Source organism: Lissotriton vulgaris, chromosome 5, assembly GCF_964263255.1.
Source record: "Lissotriton vulgaris chromosome 5, aLisVul1.2, whole genome shotgun sequence".
NCBI classification, from domain to species: domain Eukaryota; kingdom Metazoa; phylum Chordata; class Amphibia; order Caudata; family Salamandridae; genus Lissotriton; species Lissotriton vulgaris.
In genome coordinates this window covers 71,918,621-71,937,040 of record NC_141693.1, presented here as the reverse complement: position 1 = coordinate 71,937,040, position 18,420 = coordinate 71,918,621, and the positions used below count along the sequence as shown (strand labels likewise).

Below are 18,420 nucleotides of genomic sequence, written 5' to 3'. Positions count from 1 at the left end.
TGTGTGGATAGGGCCCCCTGCAGTCAGTCCATCCGGAGCCTCTGCCTCTTGTTCGTGTGGTTCCTCGCCCCCGGTGCCTGTCCGCTCCCCAGTCCCCTGCTCCTGGATCTCTGAGTCGGCGGATGTCAGAAGGCCTCCAATACACTGTGCCCTGATGTTATGCGCGCGGTAGTGTGCCCAGTTCCACTACCCGCCGGATCGCCGTTAGAGCACCTCGTTATACGAGCAGGGGCCCGTCTGCGTCAGTCCGCCGCGATCGCCGTACCGGGAGGGGGTGCCGCCATCTTGTCAGGCAAACCGGCCGATGTGGAAGCGGACACCGCCGCTAGTGCACAGGCCTGCAGCGGTGTGGACGTGCTCCCTGGCCCTGGCGGTCCGTGAGCAATGATGGGCGCCGATGTCGGGTTAAGCGGTCTGCCTGCCACCAGTCGTGTGTTGCTCGCGACCCACCTCCGGTCGGCCGCCGGCCATCTTGTCAGGCAGTCCGGTGCGGGTTACAGCGACCTCGGTTTTTCTCCGCGATGCAGGGGAAGCGGCCGCCTCCGCAAACATCCAACTGTGCTCCACATCTTCCTGCACCTGATCGTGGTCGCGCAGGGTGGGTTGGTGGGGCTTTAGTGGCAATGAATCACATCGTGTGATATCGCCCGGCGGAGCTGCAGTTCAGGCAGCCATTCCGCTGTGCGCCCCCTAGCGCCTCAAAATCTAACACTTACTTATACTTACTTGCACTAACTGTCATTCTCACACACGCTCACTCACTCGTTCTCTCTCCTTCATTCACACTCACTGACATTCACTCTAACTCTTATTCAATAATACTATCTCACTCATGTGTAGCCACTCTTATTTTCACTCATTCTGATTCACTCCTACTCACTGACAACTCACTGACAATCGATCTCACTTATTCTCACTCACTACCTTTTAGTGGTTCTCACTCACTAGCTGTCACTGACTTTCTTTCACTCACACACTCATGTTCACATATACACACACACTCACAAACACATGCTCTGTTTCACACAAACACACTCTAACCCACAATCGCGCACACTCATACATTACAATATTTTTTTTTACATACAACATCTAGGCAGTGAACAATTGCCTCTTGGTCCATCAATACTGTATACGTTTTTTATCCACAGGTCATCTATTTTGCCTGCAGGTAAATTTTGATTAGTAAACAATATTTAATACAATTAAAATTTGTTGAGAAATGGTTTGAGCAAACATACAATTGTTGATTTGGGTAGACAAAACTAAAAAGTCAAAATGTTCAAGACGGGGTTATATTCATTTCTTTTTTTCATTAGATTTCTTTTTCAAAACATAGAAGACTATTGTATAAACATGACAATGACTTTTGCAATAGACAAATTGCAAAGACTCTATGTACAGTGACAATTAAACATAGCATACATGACAATAATTTCATCAGTCTTCAAATGCAATTTTGATAGTCCTACTATATTTGCAAAGTATAGGGTCTTAATAGTTTATACGGCCTCTATACTACAATCATTCTTGGGTCCAAAGTGTTGAGGTCAGGGAGACAGTGTGCTATGTCATTACCATTGGGAATATCAGTTTCTTATGTCATGTGACCTCATTCAGAATATCACAATCAGTGCTTAGTCATGCAATACCACAGAATGTGCTGTGTTATGTGACTCCAGTCTCTGTTTTCTAACCATAGATAGAAGTGTTTCACTCCTAAAAATACTTCCATAACTTTAACATCTTCTCTGGAAACTGATTTCACTGTGTTTGTTTTTTTGTTGGCAGGATGTCAGAAGCACCCTAAGCAGGTAAGGCTGGTTTATTATACTTCTCTGTGTGTAAGGAGCAGTTCTCGCTGCTGCAGTGTGTAAATGCCACTACTGAGCTCACACAAAATGCTAGGAAATTTTCATATCCTCATAAAATCAATTTGCATCCTTAGAAACCCTCTTAAATCCTCAGAAAATACCTTTTATTCCTCTGTAAACTTAAGTCCTCCGAAAACTCCCTTGTGTCATCAGGAAGCTCTCAAATATGTTTAAATCCCCGAGAGTCATACTAAAACTCCTTTGAGTCTTGAAATAATTGCTACAGAACTGAGCTGCTGTCCTCACAAAACAAATTTGTATTTATAAAACTTACTGGAAGTCCTCAGAAAAGTACCCTGAGCACACATAAATCTCAAGCACATTCTGGAAACTTCCTCTCTGGTTTTCCACAATTAGGAGTTGTGCAGAACCTCATTCAAAGTTTCCGAACTATGAAGCCAGTCTTTAAAGTGTCCCCTCGGTGCCTCCAAACATCATTGATATGTCATTAAAGTCATATAATAACATAAAATGTGTATATGTAAAGCCACATTCACCCCATAAGGGGTATCTTGGCGCTGAATAACAGATGTTTATTGTTACCCAACTCAATGGTACTCATTTTATCGACGTCAGAAAGGATGAGAGGTTGAGTAGACCTGCCAGGATTTTAACTTGTGACCATGAGGTGTAACTCAGGCAACTGCAATAGATGCATTAGTCCACTAAGCCACCAGTCCTGGCCTCATTCTTTAGTAAATTCCCTCAAAGAAAAAGAGGTCTCGTCCATCCAGTTCTCATAAACCTCACTGTAATCCTCAGATCTGCCCCTAATCATAAGAAATCTCTCTCCAGTCTGCAGTGACCTCCCTCCAGTTCGTAGTATCATCTTGAGTCTTTAGAAGCCTCATTTTAACCCTCAAACCTCTGCCCGAGTCACTGAACACTCATTCCAGACTCCGAATCCTTATTCAAATCCTCAGAGACTTCCTAGTGTGTCTTCCAAAGCCTCTTTTCAATCCATTTTTTCAAGGTCTTTAATTATAATTTTTTGGTAACAATACAGATTCAAACAATAAACATCAGTGGTTCAGCATCATCAGTTACATGTTGTGTATCATGAAAACATGAAGTATCGTTTGGGGGCATCAGTTCATTGTCATTTTCAATTCTAAAATAAGATGAAGAGACATTTCTTTACAACTATTGCATAATGGTTACACCGTTTGCCAGGGTGTATGTCCACACACGTCTCCATTCCTGTGGGCTATGGGGGGGTCTGACTCAAGCCATCTCAGCCTACCTTTCTTCACCTGCAGAAACTGCCTCCCACATCTCAGTTTCCTGTGGAGTGTCTCCAATCCTGAGCGATCCTGCCATTGGACTCATGTCAATCCTTAAATCTGTAAATAAGTGTTCGAGGCATGTGAGCTGTAGATCACATGCTTTGCATAGCCTGCCACTAGTGTTGGGTCTGAATGTTTGCACTTTGTTTTACTTCAAAGTAGTCTTCCCAGTCAATTTCGGTGAAAGTGCACATGGGCATCGACTCCATTGTTAGATTATTTTTTTCTGCCATCGGGTTCGGATGTGAATTGCTGCGCTCTGGTCCGGCACCGTTTCTCGCGTTCCCTTTGAAACGCAATCCACTACCCTCGACGGTGTTATTTCTTGATCGCTTTGCCCATTTTCCACGTATCGTTTCGACTCAATGGCCTTCAATCAGAAATCTCCTGGCGGCCCGTTCTTCAGTTAATTCCCCGGCTCAGTCCGTGTTTGAAGAGCACCTCCTGGACGGACACTATCGGATTAGCCCAATGCTTTCCTCTCTGACTTTCAGCGATTTTTTGCTCTATTGTTCAGTTAATTCCCCGGCTCAGTCTATGTTTGAATTCAGCTTGCTCCAAATTGCTATTTCCTGAAGAGGATCTCGAATAGCTGAGATCGAAACAGCGTTGAACCCCTACAGCAGGAACTCGCTACACTTTATATAACTTCTCAAGGGGTTTCCCTATATGCTGTCAATTCAATGTTTATGTTTTTAAAGTCACCTTCACTTATCACGTCACGCTTGGTGTCACTTACCTTTGTGAGCACCTGAATCCTTTTTTGCATAATCTTTATAAAATAAATAACAAACGTTGCACAATGGGAGCTGCAATTTCTGTAAAGTTGCTTTCCTCATAGCTATTACATCACTGAGGAGAGTAGGTGAGCTCCAGGCACTAACCATACAGGAACCATTTTTACAAATGTACCAAAACGAAGTGGTTCTTCGGAATAATCCTAAGTTCTTACCCAAAGTCATTTCTGCCATCCATATCAACCAATCTGTTGAGTTGCCTGTGTTCTTCCCTCAACCAGATTCTGTGGCTGAACGTGCTCCACACACCTTAGACGTTAAAAGAGCATTACTCTATTACATAGAAAGGACAATACCTTTCCTTAAGACAAAACAACTTTTTGTAGCTTTTGCTCACAAAATCAGGTATTGCATGGTGGATAGTCAAATGCATTCAAACATGCTATGCAAAAGCAAAAAGAACATTAACAATTCCCCCTAGAGTGCACTCCACTCGTAGAATGGGGGCATTTAAGGCATTCTTAGGAGACATTCCTATAGATGACATCTGCAAAGCTGCTACATGGTCTACACTACACAAATTCACAAAGCACTATTGTGTAGATGTGTTAGCAAGACCGCAAGCTAGTGTGGGCCAAGCAGTTCTATGTACTCTCTTTCAAACCTCTGCAACAGCTACAGGTTAGCCACCGCTTTGGGAGATTACTGCTTTCTAGTCTATGCAAAGCATGTGATCTACAGCTCACACGCCTCGAACGGAAAATGCTACTTACCCAGTATGCATCTGTTCTTGGCATGTAGAGCTGTAGATTCACGTTCGCCCACCAAGCTCCCTGGGTACCTATACCTGTTGCAGTGATATCTTACTTAGATACATAGACATGGACATCTCTATTCTACTACTCTTACTAACTCCGTTATCACCCTCTGCGGGAAAACAATCTAACAATGGAGTGGATGCCCATGCGCACTAACACCGAAAGGAGGAGTCACTGGCCTTGTGACTGGAAAGACTTCTTCGAATAAAAACAAAGTGCAAACATCCGGACCCAACACTACATGGCAGTCTATGCCGAGCATATGACTACAGCTCTATATGCCAAGAACAGATGCATACTGGATAAGTAGCATTTTCCTTCCAAACCTTCACCATGAGATGACATACACATATGTGCTGCTTGTTTATAGGTTAGTCTTGCTAACTCATTATTAACAGAGCTTAAAGAGACGTTGTACATCTCAATGATCTATTCTGTTGTGAAGCTAACAATGTAATTTCCTCTAAGTCTTAACAGGTACACCCCCTCTGGATCACTTAATGAAAAAATCCAAGTTGGCGATGAACAACACAAACTAATTGCACATGGTTTCAACACTGATCCAAGAACTGAGATTCCAGTCAGTTTCACAAGGGATGTGCAACCTGGCTATTTGTCTGTTGTGGCCAAAAGTTGCAATGTAAGAAAGATCAAGCGGCGTTGGAGGAACAAACTGTTTAATGCTGACCAACATTTATATGTGAACAAGATTTTAAAATATAGAGTGTGGCTCCTTGAGGTTTTAGTAGAGAAGTGAGATTCCAAGTCTTACTGCTCTGATGCAGTATTATTACCCTGTGAGAGTCTTTCGCTCTGCAGACTTTAATCTGGCTAGAATGGACAGACGTTCTTTTCGTGTCCTTTCCCAACCCCATGGGACCCTTTGCCGTCTTAACTAAGAAAGATTCTAAACCACTTACATTTTCGGAAGCCACTAAAGACCTGGTTGTTCTACTCCTTAACCTAGCCTGCCTGCAGTTGTCTTACCTGTGACTGGCCCCAGTAAGCCCCCTTCTGGGGGCAGCCATGCGCTTTAGAAATCTTTTTAACATATCATAAGATTCCTGAGTGCAAGTGTGATTGCACGGCCACATTCTTTTAATCGGGGAGTCAGAACTTGCTCCTCGGCTGACAGTCCTTGACTTGCATCAAATCGTTCGCACACAGATCAGAGTGACTGACGCTATGTCATCAACGGGCTTCGGTTTTGTCCTTGATTCTCCTAGCCATGATCATCTGCTGGGGCTGATGTCCACCTTGGATGGCAGGGGGTGTTGTCCACCACCTCTCTCCCCATGTGCAGTTGGCTTGGAGCTTGTTCCGTCATAGTGTGAGGCATCAGCAAGTAAACCCGCAAGATTGAGTAGATGGCACGATCAATGTTCTGCAAGAGCAATTTGCGTTACGTTTGCGAGGGTCCACATAATCCGATTGGCATTGAGGTGTCTCATTTATATTTTTCATGTGAAACTGGTTCAAGTAATCAGCCATTTGTTGTCCCTGAAATTAAGGTCCATTGTCTGTTCTCAGTTCACTAGAGAGGATGAGGACTCCCAATTATTTGTCAACCTTTGGTATTCTTTTCTCTGCTGACGTGGCCCTCTCTATTGGAACTTTGGATATTTTGAGTAATTGTTGAGGCTCATCAGTGTGAGGCGCCGGTCAAGTAAAATCTCAAAGTCAGCACTCACTCAGACCCAAGTAGCATTCAGATTGTCTTCAGTGAAAATGGGCTGTGAGGGCTCCGGCCTGCTCGATGCTTGGTAGAGTGAGCATTCTTTCACTGTGTTCTCCACAAGGACATCCAATTGCAGGAACCATACATTTAGGAGGTTTTTTTTTTGTTTCCACAAGCCTTTGATTGCCCACATGGACCAGTTGTACTCTTGCATCGCCAATGCTTGAGAATCACAATTTGATTGTCTTGAAGGAGATAACCTTCTGATGATGAGATCAGGCGATTCCTGACATTATATAATGATGTTAATATGTGACAAGTGTGGTTGTGAGGTTATCCCCACTTTTTGTTTATTTGCTTGTTTGGATGGTCAGTTAGAGTTAATTGTTGGTGTTCATGGCAGTCACAATGTCTTCAGGGACATTAGAGGAAACATGATCATTCCATCACCATCATGACCTTCCCTTCCGTATCTAAAGAACATGCCTCTCTTTTTCGCTGGTTGTAGCCTGGGTGTCTCAACTGCTGTAATGGCAGAGTTTTTGGCTTTATTTAGCAGTGATATAGATCATTAGTCTTGCTCGCATCTAGTATAGGTATTCTTAGCCTGTGTTGGCCCTTTTAAGCCCTTTTTTCCAGATATAGAAGAGGATAGCTGCTTAATATGCCTTTATTCTTGACTTTAACCTGTCTATTGCCTATTGGCTTTGACATATTAGACACATTGGTATGGTTTATGTAGGTATTCTGACAGAGCTAAGGAGCATTTCACCCCTTTCAGGCCTACAGGCCTAGAGCTAGAGGGACTCCATCTTGATGAAAGCTGAGAGGCTTTTCAGGGCAAAGGCAATGTTTATAGTTAAGGCTGTTTTTCACTTGGAGAGAACCGGTCTGGGCCAGCCCTTATCGGTAGGCTGTATTATTCTCTGTGTAGAAGACACAACAAAAGGCCGGCCAGCTGGGTGTGTGTCCTTGATGCGAGGTGATGCAGAGACCTGGTGGGCGGCAGGCTGATGGCTGGAACTTTCCATGAGGAAACAGCATTCTATATTTGTGAAGTGCAGAGGCGGAGTCAGTCAGTCAAGCAGAGAGTCAAGCAGAGGGTCAGTCAGCCAGAGAGTCGAGCAGAGGGAGTCAAGCAGAGAGGGTTCAAGCTGGAGAAGAGCTGAGTTGAAGAGTGAGCTGGAACTGAAGGAAGCAGTCAGAAGCAGTTGCTTATCAGGAGGAGGTGTGAATAGCTGGAGTCTGAAGTAATGCCTTTTAGAAGAGATAGAGGAGAGCTCGTGGACTAACCTATGGGAGCAGATGGAGTTAATTGGACATTGGCGCAGAGACAGAGTGAATAAGCTAGTGGAATGAACGGTGATCAGAGCGGCAGGAACCATTAAGATTGAAGACGGAAGGTGGAGAGACAGTTCGTGTGGGGGAGAGGAGTCCAGAGACAGAGTGATCAGCGCAGAGGTGTACCCAAGAGTGCAGGAGAGAGAGAGAGTCTGAGATGAGCCAAGGCACAGACGAGAGAGGAACCCAGATGACAGCTAGAACAAGACTTCACACTAATCAGGTGATATTGTTTTCATCACATTAGCTACACTTACACTTTATGTCTAATCTTTTCCCTTTCAGCGGAGTGTTCCTGTTATGTGTAATCCTTCTCTTTCAAGCGGTGTGTTCTACCTATAGTCTTTGTCAAATCTGTGTGAAGGTTTATATTGTACTAATAATAAATGACCCCATTAATTAGTGAATTAGTGTGCATGAGTTCTTTTATGAAAAAGTTATCCTGGCTTCAAAAAGGGGGGTAGGAGCGCTTAAATCAGGAAGTGCTTCAGTCACATAGTGTGTATATCTTTATCCCCATACAGTGAGATTACTCACTCCTGGTAAGTATTACTGTTTGAACAGATGCTACCCCTGATCGGGTAAGTAATAGTGAGGGAGAGAGGAGACTTGCAACCAAGGGACTAAGTTAGTACACCATCCCATAATATTATTGTAGTAGCAGACCCTTAGTGAAGAGACTTCCCAATATATATATATATATGTATAGGTGTTCATAGGAATGTGGTCGTCGTTGATATGCGGCGTTAGTGAGAACACTGGGTGGGAGACCAGTGCCGATACCCACAGGATTGTGGCTTGAGTAAATGAGAGCACTAGGTAGTTGAACTAGTGTGTAGTTTCGCAGGATTGCGAACAGTTTGGAAAAGGGAGCATTGGGTTCTGCAGGCCCGTGTGTAGACACACCGGATTGTGTGTCATATCTGCCCTAGGGTAGAACGGTCTGGGTCAGGGTGGCCGCGAGACCAACTGATGTGAATAAGTGTGGTGTAGGGTATGGATATCCCTAGTAATCAGTGAGTATTCTTAGTATCCCTATAGATTTAGTGGTGTTTTTAATAATATGAGCTTGTATATTGCGAGTTCCCCATCCTCAGGTAGGTACCAGGTGCCTGGATATAGAGGAGTCCTGAGGAGGGAAGGTGAGTACGTTCTGGCTAGGTTGGAGGGGCCCCTGGGGGCTGATCCCACCTACTCAGAAAATCCAGACATTACAACTGCTAATATGCAGGGTTGTTGGATCCTGGTGGATAGATTACTGAGAAAGTATCCTCCTGTAGCTGGCGGATCCACTGGGAAAGGCTTGGAAGCCAATCCCTGAAACAATGGAGTAAGAGGCTTATTATCAGTGCGGACGGAGACTGTCTGCTTCCCCAGTGGATGGCAATGGCCTCGTGTTCCATCTGAGAGTAGCATTGTTTCATATCTGTCAAAGCTCTGCTGGCAAAGGTCACCGTAGCCCACGCTCCCCATTCTTGTTTTTATGATAGTACAGCTCTTAGGCAGGTGGAACTAACATCGACTGTAGCTCGTTTCGTACCCAGGTGTATGGAGAAGTTTGTGATATATCAAAAAGTGGGGTCGAGCATCAGCAGATTATACCTTGATTTAAGATCTATTTTGGAAAACAAGCCAGCTCTATTGATCCCACTTATTAATCTATCCACATAGGTGTGGCTCTTGATTGCCTGATTCAGGAGGTGCATGTCCACACACAACCTCACCTCTCCTGGCTGTTTGGGCTTTTTTGTGACAACAGTTATGGAAACCCAGATAGTGGGTCCATAATCCTGCTCGATTATGACATCCTCTCCCAGCCTTCAAATCTCCTTTTCCGCTTTTGCCTGAAGATGAATCGCCACTCGTGATGTCTATAGATTGATCGATCTGCAGATGCACAGTCTTTCCTTTCAAATGGCCAATGCCATGAAACAGGCTGTTGTATTCCTGCAGAAGATTGTCCAGCTCAGCAGTGTAGACAAACTGAAGCAGCTGAAGCCTTTTGGCTACCTGGCAGCTTAGGAGCATTCCTGCACTCTTTGGTAATGAGCACCTGTGGTCTGACTGCTTGTTTCTCATGAGTGAGTTCCTATGTTGAAGACTCCTGTTAAAGGTAGTGTATTTGGATGTCTGTAGGCATAAAGTTTTATCCTCATTGATTTTCGTGTTGGCTGAGTGGTAATTTTGATATGACGTTGACCGATTATGTTGATAAGTGCTTGGACCAGTTGATTCCCTACCAGGATACTGCAGTGGGGATTTGCACACTTTTGGTGGTGTTCGTGGTCGATGGCGTATACCACATGGACTGATACATATCCTTTATCCTCAGGTGGGACGTCTGCTGATGTTAATGTGATTGCCTTGGCACTTGTTTTCCTTGGATGGGTTGTTGTGTTTCTAGCTAGGACCCTAATTAGATATTCCCGATTTATGCCCTTGTATGGTTATAATAAATAATATCCTTATAAAGGCATAAGAATCATATCCATATTTAGTAATAGCCCATGCAGTCCAAATACGGCAAGGCTACTCCCCTAGACTCCTAGAAAGTACAACGCGTTCTTTAAACAAACCAAGCCTCAAGCAGCCTGGGAAATCCCCCTGCTCTTGTTTTGATTTGCACAAGAACTCCTAGAGTCCAGAAAGAACTGTTAGTTCTTAGTGACGTCTTATGTCCAACCTTATGTCAAACCCGGCACCTTTCAGGTATAAATATACCAACGTTGCCTTAAGCAAACACACAGTGGTTTGGAGCAGAGCAGCTATCTGCTTGCCCGAAGCCCAGCTGATGCGAGAGCCGAAGGAAGCCGCCCCTCCCTTTTGACGCACTGAGAAAGACGCTGTCTTTTTCTCCAGCCGAGAAAATTCCAGCTCCGGTGTTTCCAGTCACCATTGCGGGTTGCTGGGATATCGAGTCCTGAGAGAGAGAGATACAAGACCTCCTACATTCTATTACCAAGGTACGGAGCTGACTAAATCCTTAAGAGAATTCTTGATTCAGATTCCTTGGCAAAAAACCAACTTAACTTAAACTGCAAGTTACTTACTCCTTCCCACGTATTAGGCTTAGGTCAGGTACACCGGGGTAGGCGTATCTTAGAAGCACCAGTTGAGTATGTTAGTCAATGTTTTTATGTATGTATATATTTTATCCATTTTAAAGTATCATATGGCTAAGAAACCATATCAATGCTTTTACAGTATTATTTTATAATACTCCTTTTACTGTACGCACTTTACTTTATGATAAGTATTGCAATTGTGGCAATTCATTTCTCTTGCATGAGAAAGAAGACTGCTCAATAAATAACACCTTTTATTGAAAACGCCCGTCTCTCTATTTCTCTGCACTCTGGTGAAACTTAGTACGCACGATTGACTGAGTGAAATAACCGTCTATTGTTTTCACACGCCTCTAGAGATACACTCTATATTCTGAGGGAGCAAAGTTGTCATGTTTATGCAGTTGTCAGAAACTAATCCCTTCTCGTCTAAATCCGGAGAGTTAACTCTTTCCTGAACATTCGAGAATGTTTCTAGTGACCTCTGAACTAGCTGGCAAAACTGATTAAGTCTAATATAGTCAGTAGAGACCTAGTCGACCTCAGTCCTACGTCTACACTGCTGTTTATATTATTCCAATGCGCAGAGCCTATTGGGAATATAGGAACTACATTACATGGCGCCCAACGTTTGGTAAGGCGATAATCTAATGCAAGACATTAGAGTAACTCAGTCGTGCTTTTTCACACAGACCCTTTTTCCCGTAAAAACTCCAATAGACGTCTGGAGTGGGTAAAGGTTAAAATCCGCCGGAACTTAGTAGGAAGAGATTCCTATGTATAGTTTTTGGTTTAGTCAACGTTGAAGGATACAGTGTTCCAAAATATTGTGCACTTAATCTTTGTTTCCTTGATATTTGATCTGCAACAAAACTTTCTTTCAGTAAAATTGGGGAAAGTGACGACGAAAGGGAGAGAGCTAAAATAGCAGCTCAACTCCTAGCGGATGACACAACTATCCAGCAAAATGACACGAATGTTACACTCATTCCGGTCAATGTAAGAAGAACTATAACTCTTAAACTTATAGCAAATGGACTATCACCAAGAGGTGGTACAGTCATATTTGTGGTGGAGGCCCATGAATATCGGCAGACAGAGGTATTCTATTCATGGATACATTTTCCAGCAGCAAACGCTGTAACACAAGATTTTCCACTATTACAAAATAGAGGAACCTCCGGATGAATACACTCCTTTTGAGGACGTTGAAATCCCACTAACTTACCAAGAGCACCTGCTCTGGTTTAAAGGCGCCCTAAAACATCAAAATCACATCACCAGGCTCGGTCCACTAGGTAGACCAGGAGCCACGTGGCCAGTTCTAGCCAGCCCCACACCACATTCCGACATAGGTAAAATGTCAAGCGAAGAACTTTTAGTTAAACTAAAAGAATTAACACAGGCATATAGAGAATTAGTTCAATTGGCAATGAACGATATAACATACTTCCAGAAATTGAAAGAAACAGATATAGCAGAACAACCATTTGAACTTGCTAGAATCATAGAAAAATCCTATGAAGAACTAGGTAGAGATAGTTTGGGTGGGGAAACCAGTAAAACCCCAATTAACTGAAAATCCTGAAAAAACCTTTATTAAAAATAATCTGAATACTCCAAAAAAGAGTTGGGATGGTAATAAACAATCCACTCCCAGAGAAAAACGATTCCAGTCCAGAGGAAGGTCTCCTCAACTGAGAGAAAGATCTCCGGACCGAGGAAACAAGTCTCCCCAGAGGGAGCCCTCTGAGAAAAGATACAACCTTAGAGATAGGGATAAATTGAGAAAACCTGATAGATATCAAGATATTGATACACGTCCCTCTCGATCTTTTCAGACTTCCTCACAGAAATCGGAAAGAAGAGGACGGTCAGAACACAAAGAAGAGCACGTCGAGTCCAAAGACAAGGAACCTGCTCATCAAAGCTCACTCTCCTACAACCTGGCCAAGATCTGGAACATGCTCCCCCTCACAATCAGATCAGAGCCCAAATTGCTGACATTCCGAAAGCTCCTTAAAACTTGGCTTTTTAATAAACCGGTATAAGTTCCAGCAACTCTGCCTTAGCCCAAACCTCTACAGCGCTGGGACGCCTCAGGGTAGCCATCGCGCTATATAAATTATCTTTTCATTTCATTTCATTTCAAAGTAAAAAATTACAATTTCCAAAAAAGAAGGTAGCCAGTATTAGAATAAAACATGCCGAGGAAACAGAGGACACAACTGAAAAACGGAGAGTGGGCCCAGACAATGCTAGACCGCGCAGCAGAAGTGACAATAGCTCGCAAGATCCTGATGAATCTTCTGGAGACAGTGGACACGAATGAATACATTCAAGTGGAAACTGCAGACACCAGAGTTAGCAAGCCCCATAAATTATACGAAATAACATTGCGTATAGAGGGGGACAAGACTAGGAAAGTAAGGGGTCTCTTTTGGGATAACCTTTCGAAGGGCTATGACATCCTGTTAGCTGAGAAAGACTGGCCACCAGAGTTTGTCAGGGAGTGCCCTCATGGCGAAGAAATGATTATGCCTGCCTTCTCAAATCATATTTCAATACATAAAAAATATACATTTGCAAGAAAATGGGCAGTAGCCCAAGCTCCTGCATTATATAAAAATCATGTAGGATGGGATGAGGATTCTCCTCCTCACAAAATCCAGTTAAAAAATCAACCCACTGCACAAAGGCAGTACCCAGTTAAACAAGAAGCTAAAAAGCAAGTCAGGGAGATCTTAAATCAACTTGAATACCAGGGGATGATTGAAACATGCACCTCACAAATTAACAATCCTTTGTTTCCTGTCTCCAAGCCAGACGATTCATATCGTCTAGTTACAGACACTTAAACTCCTGTTGCAAAACTCACACAGTGCAGCACTAATGAATAACATCGTGCGCAAAAATATAAAACAACATTAGATATCTCTAATGGATTCTTATGCCAAAACATTGCACCTGAAAGCAGGTATTTGACCGCTTTCTCAGTAATGGGATCACAAAAACACTCCCACAGAGATTCAAGAATAGCCCAGGATTATTCTCAGCAAGGGTAACAGAGTTACTACAAATATATGATGATGAGGCATTATCTTATGTCGATGACATCTATCTCACAGATGATGACCTGGAGACACACTTGAAAAGAGTGAACACCATAATACTTGGGTTTGCAGCTGAAGGGTACAAATTCAACTTTAAAAAGTCACGAATTGCCCATCTAATCGTCCTGTTTTTGGGATATGAATTATCAAGTGAAGGCAAGAGCCTAGCAGACAACTTCTTAGAGAAGTATGCTGTACTCCAAGCACCTAAAACGCTGAAGAACTTACAATCAATACTAGGTTTCCTGAATTTCGGAAGAACATACATTCTAAATTATGCAGAGAGGGTTAAACCTCTCTATGAATTAATAAAACCTGATTTCAAACCAATAAATTGGACTCAGAAACACACAGAAATTTTAAGATAATTACAAACAGACATGTTAGCTAAAACAAAATTGCAAACTCGCGAAAACGTACGCAACCTTGTAATCCGAGTCGTCCCAGGAAGATGCGGATTCACGTACCTAACCGCTAATGAGGGAGAAACGGTACCAATAGCGTACAAATCACACTTGTACACACAAGCTGAAATGAAATTCAGTTCTACTAAAAAAATTCTAACTGCGGTTCAAACTGCTGTAGCAAAAGAAAGAGCCCTAGCACAAGGTAAATGAATAATAATCGTTACACCAGTACCTGCCCTAGAAGCAGTAACAAAAGCAAGCATTCCAAATGCTAAAGCACTACATCCGAGATGGATACAATGGGTTAATTATCTTGCTGCAACAGACGTAATATACAAATTTGATCCTAATTTAAAAACACAAGAATTTCTCCAATATGAATATGAATGTCCTCTGCCGACCGAAATCCTGCCTCTGGAACATTAATGGCTGTATAATATATACAGAGGGATCAGCACAACCCGCAGTTGGGGGTAAACAAGCATATAGAGCTGTGTGCGCGATTGTTAAAGGTCGTTGGCACGAAGGAAAATTTAGACCACTGGTCACTAAAACCCAATCTCTAGGAGATTGTACAGCTCAGCGAGCTGAACTACTAGCATTTAAGATGGCGCTTGAAAATACTGATCGTGAATTCCCCACACTAAGGGGTCGATTAGGATGGCGGACGGACCTGCGTCCGTCCGCCACCCCAGAGTAGGAGGGACCGTCCGCAGGGGCAGCGGCGGTCCCTCCAGTGCAATTAGGATGTGACCGCCACCCTGGCGGTCACATCCTGTATTTTTAACATTGCGGCGGGTGCTGCTTCAAGCAGCACCCGCCGCAAGGTTAAAAATGAAAGCAGTGCATTTGCATGCACGAAGCGGCAGGCACCTGCATGCACAAAGCGGCAGGCACCTCGAGGTGCCTGCCGCTTTGTGCACGCAAATGCAGGGGGGTACCATAGGTACCCCCCATGTGCACCCCCCACCCCACCTTCACCCCTGGGGGCCCGCAACGGGCCCCCAAACAAAAGTCCGTATGCCTTTTCACGGCGGAAATACCGCCGTGGAAAGGCATAGAAATGCTGACATCCTAATATGCCTGGCGGTGTCTGATAGACACCGCCAGACATGTTAGAGCTTTTCCACCGCGGTCGGAAAACGACCGCGGCCGAAAAGCTGCGGACGGTCTTCCTGACCCCCCAGCCATCCTAATCTGGCGGGGGGTCCGTGAAGGCTCCGCAGCAGTTTTTCCGCATCCTCCGGGCCGGCGGACTCTTCCGCCGGCCCGGAGGATGCGGAAAAACCGCTATCCTAATGAGGGCCTAATAGTGTGCGATTCAATTTACTGCGTTCAGTCTTATAATGAATACTTGCAGAACTGGGTTCAAAACGGCTTCAGAGATGCAAAAGGTGGCACAATCAAGCATAAAACGCTTTGGGAACAAGTAGTTCTTTTACAGAAAGAACTACAAAAGACTCACGTGATACATACACTGAGTCATCAACGTGATGGCGTTCATGTTGCGGGGAATTCATTGGCTGATGAAGCCGCGAAGGCAGCTGTGCAAATTGCTTCTGTAGCTGCTATCACCTGGTCAAAAACAAAAATAGACAGCGATATAATGCAAGCTGTCAGTGCTTCAGTAAAAGATGATAGAAAAACACTCCCGAAAGGCTTTCCAGTAAAGTACTCATACATAGCTGATGCAAATAATGTTCCTTTTGCTCGAATCCCTGGAGTGGGGGATAGGGCAATTCCAAACATGGAACACAGGTTAGGACTAATTTTAGCGGCACACCAAAGGCTCGCTTCTGCACACGCTGGTGTTTCTGCCACAATATCATTCTTAAAACAGAGATATTGGTGGCCGCGCATGAGAAAACAAACTAGGAACTATGTTCTAGAATGTGAAATATGCCAAAGAATGAAAGTATCAACAGTGAAACGACCAGCACAGACGCCCCTTCTAATCTCAGATAAACCATTAGCGTGTGTTTACCTGGACCACTGTGGTCCCTTACAAAGGGATGGCAACTATAAATATATCATGGTCGCAGTGGAATCCTGCACGAGATTAATTTGGATGTGGCTCCAGCGCTCGGCTGACGCCAGAACTGTTATAAAAGATTTGCGAGTCTTTATCGGCACATACGCAATTGGCATGCTACATTCTGACCAGGGTCCTGCGTTTAGCTCTCGGGCTTACAAGGAGGCCATGGCCAGCATGGGCATTGCATTGCGGTACTCTTCTCCCTTCCATCCTGAGGGAAATGCGGTAGTGGAAAGAAAAAAGCGTGACATAAAGCAATCTATAACGGTGAGGGTATTAGGTTCGGGTGATGAGTGGGTCAAACATTTAACAAGTGTCCAACGTAGTCTTAACAATCTGCCAAGAAATTCTCTAAAAGGTTTCACTCCCTACAAACTATTGTTCGGTACTAGAATGCACATTCAGGACTTAGATAGTCACACTTCAGTGGTAGAAGAAAAAGCCTTTGATATCAAAGACCATTTGGCTGTTTTACAGGACTTAAATGAAACAAGAAGAAGTCTGAGTAATATAAAGTTAAAGCCAACAGCCACTGAAGAAAAACCACCTGTCCCAGCAAGACCTGTCTGGATTCCAAAGATTGGGGATCTGGTCAGAGAAAAGATCGCGGTGAAGAAGGAATTTGGGCCTTCTTACAGAAAAGCAGTACCTGTCTTAGCTATCAACGGAACAAGCTCAGTAGTACTACCGCCCCTTGCTGGTAAAAAGGAGAACCGAGTTGTATCCATCGACCTGGTAAAACCACAATCATGTGGCCAATAATAAGTAGTAGGCCCAGTGGACTCCCAAGAAATAGCAGAAGACCAAATTTTGCTACAATCCAAGAGGTTCAAACTGAGAGACTAATCACATTTGATAAACCTGCAGTGAATAAAAAAAGGACTATGCAACAAAGCCATGGAACTTGTGCTTCTTGAAACCCAAATTGCAACAGTTCGTCAAGAAACACCAATCTACAACGATGTAGCCTCAGACTATGCTGATGAAACAAAGAAAGACCCAAAGGCAATTGAAAATCCTGAAGCAATTCCAACAATTGACAGAACTGCATCTGGCTACTTCATCAATTTCGATTACTTTTCTGAACATCCAAGCGAGCATGAAGAAACTCCAGCAACAAAAACTTTCAAAGACAAAGTGACTGAACTTTTTCACCAACTAAAAGAAACATATCTGATTTCACCATGGATTGAATTTTGGATTGTGTTAGGTGTACTTTTCCTCCTGCTTTGGCTCATCATGGTTTTATGTTTGGGTAGATTTATTGATGGAAAATATAGTACAATGGACACAGCAAGTCAGAACATCAACTTGGTCCTAAAGCCTCACACATCCTCTCACATCGAGAAAAGAGAACTGTCATCAGTGAACATCACAGCCAATCCAATACCCGGTGGGGTAGCATGGGACAAAACGGATTATGAAATCTATGGCCCGATTGAGCTCTTGAAATATCCACACCAGTTTACGGTTTCCTTAAGTGACTTTGTGACACCAAGTACTTTCTCTGATGATTGGGACTTTGAAAACATTAATACTATGATGTCAGACTTAGTAATGTCAGCTAAATTCACAGAACATGATTATTTACAGGGTTCATCAAATTATGAAGAGTTATATTGTTATAATCATTTTGGTGATCACTATTTGCATAAAACTGCTCAGTCTAGAAATGTTTTAACTTAAAACCAATGGGAACATTGTCCAACTCCGCCAAAAGGCAGCTCGAAAACATTTTTTGAGAAATTCCAATACTTCTCAGGTTTTAACAACAGTGATCGAGAAACGTTTTATTTCAAAATGTTAAATAAGACAGGAATGAAAACAATGTTGACAAATACTAAATTAATTTATTCTGAAAAATGTTATGACAAAATGTCTACATTTGGTTTTGAATTTTGGAAAAACAATATTGAAACAAAAACCATCTGGGGTTCAAAAGACTGGCAGGTACAAGGCCTAGAAGCATTATTTAGGGCCTGCATGATCCCAGAACAAATAATATTTCTGAATGACACAATTCAACAAATTACTTGTCTTGGCCTAGCTAAGATAAAAGACTTAAA

The 18,420-nt window shown here is 43.3% G+C and overlaps 1 protein-coding gene across 3 annotated transcripts in view; it reads left to right on the top strand.

The window, feature by feature from the left end:
• LOC147710215 (E3 ubiquitin-protein ligase TRIM39-like) overlaps nt 1-18,420 on the top strand; it is a 229,427-nt gene that overhangs the window by 105,715 nt on the left and 105,292 nt on the right. For all 3 annotated transcript variants that reach the window (XM_086920889.1, XM_086920892.1, XM_086920888.1), the window contains one exon: nt 1,792-1,814. In XM_086920889.1, the coding sequence (XP_086777015.1) occupies nt 1,792-1,814 (23 nt within the window). The remainder of the gene's footprint in view (nt 1-1,791; nt 1,815-18,420) is intronic.